General features: G+C 37.4%; 1 protein-coding gene across 2 annotated transcripts in view; it reads right to left on the minus strand.

Annotated features, from left to right (window-relative positions):
- LOC127662518 (arf-GAP with SH3 domain, ANK repeat and PH domain-containing protein 1-like) overlaps positions 1-2,884 on the minus strand; it is a 44,314-nt gene extending 41,430 nt beyond the window's left edge. For both annotated transcript variants that reach the window (XM_052153734.1, XM_052153733.1), the window contains exon 1: positions 2,535-2,884. In XM_052153734.1, coding sequence (XP_052009694.1) covers positions 2,535-2,660 — 126 coding nt within the window. In that variant the 5' untranslated portion in view covers positions 2,661-2,884. The remainder of the gene's footprint in view (positions 1-2,534) is intronic.
- Positions 2,885-6,839: the final 3,955 nt, after the last annotated feature.

The raw sequence follows: 6,839 nt of genomic DNA on the forward strand, positions 1-6,839 counted from the left end.
TTAGGCAAAAATCTATTCATAATCAATATTATTCTACTACTCTAGCTTGCTACATTAGGGGAGTGAGGAAATATCATTCATTTTCGCTACAGATATGGCAGTTTATAAATGTTTAGATTTTGTATTTATAGTTTTTAAGTGTTTCAGGTATTGTTTTCAATTACAAAAATGCCACAGTTTTTTTTTTATAGAAATCATGTTACATCTAACTATGGTAATGAAGATCCATGCTTCCTTGTAGTTAACATGTTCTTGTTACAAATAACACTGTTAAAACAATTTAAACTTGGTGACACCGATCTCAAACGTTTGTTTGGAGCCCTGACTTGACCCTGCACATTAGCGCTTTGTGCGCTCAATTTCGTCAAACCCATTTGCGTCTAGATTTAGCACATGCTAGTGAAACGGTAGCCAGCTGATACGTGATAGCTGTTCAATGTGTAAACCTCACTCTTCTGGCCTCAAGATGCACTAGTGACCGAACAGTACATAGCCTCCTTGCTAACGCATCTGTCTCCCATGCCGGGGATCGGCTGTTCGAATCCTGCTCGGGCGGGTCAAGTAGGACCGGTGATACTTGTATGAAAATTCCAAAACTTCATGACCATGCACGTTGACTGCACTTGTGATTTTTCACATAACGCTGTGTTAGCGCTAGTGCTCTTAAAATAGGGCCCATAATGTTAACATCATGTGGCAACACTTTAAAACAGTGTGTATTTTAATGTTTATGACCTGGAACATTCACTTCCATTGTAAGTGCCATACTGTAACAGCAATTGTTTTTGTTTTGTTTGTATTTTTGGTTTGTTATTTAAACAAATAAGGGACATGTCAAGATTATTTTTTGTGTTGGTCAACAATATGTCTTAAATGCTGGAACAATAACTCCTGACATCATGGGATGGGCAGCACCAAGGAGCTCCGCAGAGGCAACAGAAAATAAACACAGCTTATGTATGGCTGTCTATAGCTTTATCTAAGGCACTTTGTAGAGTTTAAGTTTCTTTTTGTGTTTGCCACCATAAAGTGCAGGCAACACTATAGACACATGCTACAAGCAGACAGAGACATGTACAAAACACACATATAGGCCATGTTTTAATCAAATTAATATTCTAGAATCATAAGTGTTTTCCGCAAACTCATTTGTCCTTGTGGGATCTTAAGAGTTTCTGGCTATCATAGGCCGTAACCTCCTCCAGATTATTCAGCATGCTGCAAGCTGCAAGCCAGAGCTTCATCAAAAACAAACTCTGCCTCTCAAACCAAAACAGTCCTTCAAGAGCTCAACTTCACAAAAACACATACATTCACACACATGCATTGCCCCTGGGCCTCAAACATACTTAAAACTTCCACTCTGAAGCTTTGAACAAACACACTCAGAACTCCATATTTACACAAGTAATCTGAACACATCTGAGATATCTGCCCCATCAGGACCTGAGCTGACTGAACTTTAACAATCCTGAAAAACAATGACTACCACACACACACACACATCTCTGACTCATTCAAGGAAAGCGCTCCCACACCACAAACTGAGAGCAAGTTGTTCTAATGGTGATGTTTCCTTGGAACCTTAAAATTACTTTATAAATGATATTTCCTCAAACTCCTAAAGAGTTTAATAACTCCTTGTGCTATGAATGTTAGTTAACCAATAGTTCTAGAAATAGTGAAACTCTTTCAGCAATACTTTCGAGACAGAACTGAACACCAATAGCAAATGATGAGAGAATTATCATTTTTGGGTGAACTAGTCCCTAACACTACTGCTCAGTGAAATGGTGCGGCTGCTCAAGACTGTGGGGTGATTTCGCTCAAGAGTCTGATTAAAGTGTGTTTGCACCCCTGCCATTCCAGTCTCACTGTTAAGGACTGAAGCATTGCAGCCAACAACTCCGCACATTCATCAAGGTCTGAATGTCTTGCTCCACTTTCCTTGTTGTGACTCCTGTACTGTCCCATACCAGGAGCCCGTACAATGAGCAATTGGGCAATAAAACAACTGGTGTTGACTAGCAACAATCTGTTGAATGGCAAGAGGTCAATTTTGTTGTCATGCAGTATGGCACAGATTTACTATTTTGTTTACACACAGCTCACATTTGATATTATGTGATGCTGTTTAGTCAAATATACCTCAGATATTGTTATATGGTCCAGACACAAACCATTTTTATTACTATTAAGGTCAAACCTGCGCTGTAAAACAGTGGAGGCATGTCATTCTACAAATCTCTATGAGACTAGTATTATTTCTGTAGTAAACCCGTTCAATCCTGTAGTTTAGTTAATATAAACTCTTTGCAATTAGCTAAAATCTCGATAAATTGCTAAGTTTGAAAGATATGCTGTCATCATCTAAAAAAAACAGTCTTTAAATATGTGCACGTGAAACTTTCGTATTTCACTCTCACATATATGTTGCTTGTGTCAGGGATTTGTCTCCTTAAACACACTGAGACTTGCACTCAAAAGGTGTCGTCCACCTGCGCAGGTAAACATGCGCGTTCACGCATCCTCACCTCCTCAAGCGCGCTCACAGAGCTCCGACAGTCGTTCATTTTTGACTGAAATCCAGAGCTTCCCGGGGACGACAGGTCCTCTTTCGCCAATGAAACGAAATCCGAAATGCTTATTTTCTCCGGCATGCTTCGTCTTAAAATCCAACAGTAGCAACCGACGAACTTGAAAACAAAAAAAAACTCCAAGAAAAAAGTTCACGCGAATTTCATATAAAGTAGATTAAATCCAGCAGTGTGCGTGATTTCCACTGAAAGATAATTAAACGTGGTTTCATATCTGCGATGAAACGTGTGAGCGTCCGGCCGCCGCGCTGCTGGAGAGTAAGTATCTCGTGAAAGTTAATCTACTGTCTTTCTCTGGGCTGCACGTGCAGTCAATAGCGCGTCCCAATTGCGCGCGAGCGGGGAGGGAATTCGTTCCAGCATCACGTGGGAATGTTTGTACTCACTGGGTGCGAGGAGAAAATGTGAGGTCTAGTGCAGTGGTTCTTAACCAGGGGGCCAGGATCCACTAGGGGGCCTCAAGGTGACTCGAAATTAATTAATAATAAGAAACATTCAAATAATTAAAATCCTACCTAATTAAAATGCTAAAAAAATACTTTAAGATGCATACAAATTATAAAGAGACTCTATCTGAAACTTCAAGAATGAAATTATCCATGATTAATTATTTTAATCAGACACATCTAGTTTCGGGCGAGGGGGCCTTGTAGTAACCACTAATATAATAACTACCGTTAATGTAATAACCGCCAATAACGTAATACATTTTCAATTCTTAATGTAATAAAAGTCAATAATAATAACATTTCTGAACCAAAAACGTAATATATTTTTGCCCATAGTGTAAAAAGTTATACATTAGTGGTAGGGTTAATACAATAAAAAACAAAAAGTTAAAATAAGTTATTGCATATTATTGGCAGCTACAGTCCTTCAAATATTGTCTTGGACAGTGGGGGCCTTGGAGTCAAAAAGGTTGAGAACCACTGGTCATGATTTTTCATGGTCAATATTTTTGTTTTTTTTGACACTCTTCCCTACTTTTAACTAAAAACTAGGAATGTGGCAAGGTTGTTTTATACATATGGCTACACACATTTTTTGCTTTCCTCTGTGATTAGGTTTTTGTGCCAGTGCTCATTAATGTTTTCCTGAAATTTTATATTTTTCTATTTCTTCAGTTAATATAAGTATTTGGGTTGTTGTAAAGACAGTGTATTGTGAGCTCTATTCATGGACTCTAAATGGAGCTATGGAATATAATGGTGCCATTGGAAAAGATTGTACTCTTTTCTTCTTTATTCAGGTGTCAGCAGCAATAAGCTATTTCCTTAAGACTCGCCCTTAGTGTGCATGAACGAACCTGTTTTATCTATTTCTTTCTAGAGTTTAAATAAAACCCACCCCAGAAAAATTAAATAAAAGCTTCACAAACACAATTGCTGCCTGTTCCCAATAATGTGCACTCTTTAGATTTGAAATGGCACATTGAATACTGCTGCTTTGTTGCTTTAGAGCAGCTTTACAAAGTCCGGATGACAAAAAGACTATTTTCCACATCTCTGTAGGACGAAGTTATGTGCCAGAATTTGCTGAACACCACAGCCTTTTTGTATAACAAAAGTATCGAGAATTGTCTTTCCCACCTCCCCTACAGGTATGACAGAGCAATACCTGTTACCTTTTCCTCCCTGGGCCTCCGAATAGATGTGCATCTTACTATATCCTTTAACTATACAGTGTAATATTACTTATGATGCAATGTGTTGAAGTTTATCCCCCTATGCATAAGAATTGCACGGTTTATAATTTGATTATTACTTCAAATTAGTAAATTAGACTTTTATGGACACTATAATTTGCCTCATAGTATACAGTAAATGCCATGAAGAATCACAAGGCCTTTTGTCTGTACACAGACTTGGGGAGTATGAAAATTGCAAGCTTTGACAACAAGCTTTGATTAGAAAAATGAACATATGTGTATGTACTGTGTGTCTACTGCTTTAAGTCTAGTTTTTCCTTAAGGAAGGAGTATTGGTTTGGTGATCCTAATTTCTGTCAGGAAAACTCCATCCTGCCACACTCAATGTTTCTCCAAAACACACACACAATTTTTTTTTCATATTTTGTACTGGTTTCATGAGTTATTGTTGACGTAATAGAGGTTTTGTGGCCAAACAATACTCTCTTTCTCCCTCTGGCTGTGGCCCCTCTTTGTGTGGCTGCTTGTGTTTCTGAAAAGCTGAGATGAACTCTTGAGTTTAACTGGGTGGACGTCACTACTCTGGGGGAGGAAGGCTGGGGTCAGAGAAGGAAAGTGGGTGAAAAGGACAGAAAAGATGTTTGTGTGCATATGGAAGAGAGAAAAGTGAAAGGTAGTGTAATGCAAAGTATGGAGCAAGTGAAAAAGCAATTTAGAGGACTTCTAAAGCAGTTTCTTGTTCGGCAAGATCTAACCAGCCCTCTAAACAACCCTTGCATTATTCCTCTCACTTCCATATCTTGAAGTTGCATTCAGTGTTGCCACAATGTGCTGCATGTTCAATTGGCTGGCTTTTGTCCTTCCTCTATTGTTACGTTTCTTCAAAATCAGCCAATAACCTGTGTCAAGGGGCTTAATCTGGAATGCAGCTGATCCAATGGGCCGTGGAATGGGGTGGAGTCTGCTGTTGCTGAAAGAAAATCGAGGCGTGTTCCAGGAAAGGTTACAGCACAGACCAAAATGATTCCCAGCAGACCGCCCCTCCCATCCAAACTGACCAAGATGTGTTGACTGTAGAACGGGAGAAGGAGTATCATTTATGCAGTCATGTCAGTTCAGGGAGGCCACATTTATGGTAAAACACTGCAAAAGATAAAGATGAGGGAAGACAGTGGAGAGGAGGAATGAGTTCTTGATTAAAGATGATAGATATGTCACCTCTCAGAGAGGGAATAGAAATGCTCGAATTATCAGTGAAGAAATTATGTGATCTTTATTAAAACAATTTAAACATTTGGACTTTGCCTCCCCAGTAGGCTGGCATACACAGACGTACCACCCAACATATTCATAAAACAAGTCACAGAACCTCCCTTTCAAGCCTCATTTCACCACAGTCTGTTTTCAAACTGGATAAGAAGCAATTCCTGTTTCTAATGACTGACTGGTATAGACTGTTACTTTACTTCATGGTTTTTGTGAGGGAGTGACTGTCTGTCTGGGCAATTCAAATTCCTCCCCTGGAAACTCTCTTGTGTAATGCGTGTGTGCAAACATGTTTGATGTAGACTTGTCCCCCCATATGAATCAAGGTTGTACAAGACTTCCTAAGAATGTTATTGTAATATTATTGCCATACTAAGGCTTAACAAAGTGACTATACATTTAGTAAAAACTGAGTTATGAGCAAAATAGACCCTTTGTGAGAACAATAGTAAACGTGATATTATAAAGACAGACATGATTGCAAAATTAAATAATTGACTTTTATATTATCATTGTACTGAAGCCAAAAGAAATTATTAAAATATTTCATGGAAAATATTTACTTTTTAGTAAAGGAACATTCCAGGTTCAATACAAGTTTAGCTCAATCAATAGCATTTGTGGCATAATGTTGATTACCACAAAAATATATATCTACTCATCCCTCCTTTTCATTTAAAAAACAAAAATCTTGGTTCCAGTGAGACACTTACAAAGAAATTGAATTTGGCCAATTTTTGGAGGGTTTAAAGGCAGAAATTTGAAGCTTATAATTTTATAAAAGCACTTACATTTATTCTTCTGTTAAAACACATGTGTTATTTGAGCTATAAAGTTGTTTAAATTGTCATTTTTACAAACATTTTAGGGTTTTTTAACATTACATCGTCAAGGTAATGAAGTTGGAAAATTAGCTATAGCTTTACACAGAAAAGGTTAGAAAGTGATTTTATCACTGAAATCATGTTTACACGCATATCCTTTATGTCTTGTTGCTATACTTTTGAAGAAGTGAGAATTGTAATGTTAACAAATTGGCACCCATTCACTTCCATTGTAAGTGCCTCACTGGAACCAACATTTTAGCTTTCTTTGCTTTTCACAATTAATTTCAAATTTAATGGTATAAATATTTGTTAATTGATAAATAAATATTTATTGCACAATAAATATTGTTTCAAGGCAACTATACAGAGAAGAGTGAAATGCAACTCTAATTTATTACAAATAAGATTTTTCTTTTTTTATCATAATATATCTAAATAAATGCAGATGTATTTGTATTTTATTTTTTACATCTGTCTGAAAATAAACCTATGGCTGTAAAT

The sequence above is a fragment of the Xyrauchen texanus genome, chromosome 22 (genome assembly GCF_025860055.1).
Source record: "Xyrauchen texanus isolate HMW12.3.18 chromosome 22, RBS_HiC_50CHRs, whole genome shotgun sequence".
Lineage (NCBI taxonomy): Eukaryota > Metazoa > Chordata > Actinopteri > Cypriniformes > Catostomidae > Xyrauchen > Xyrauchen texanus.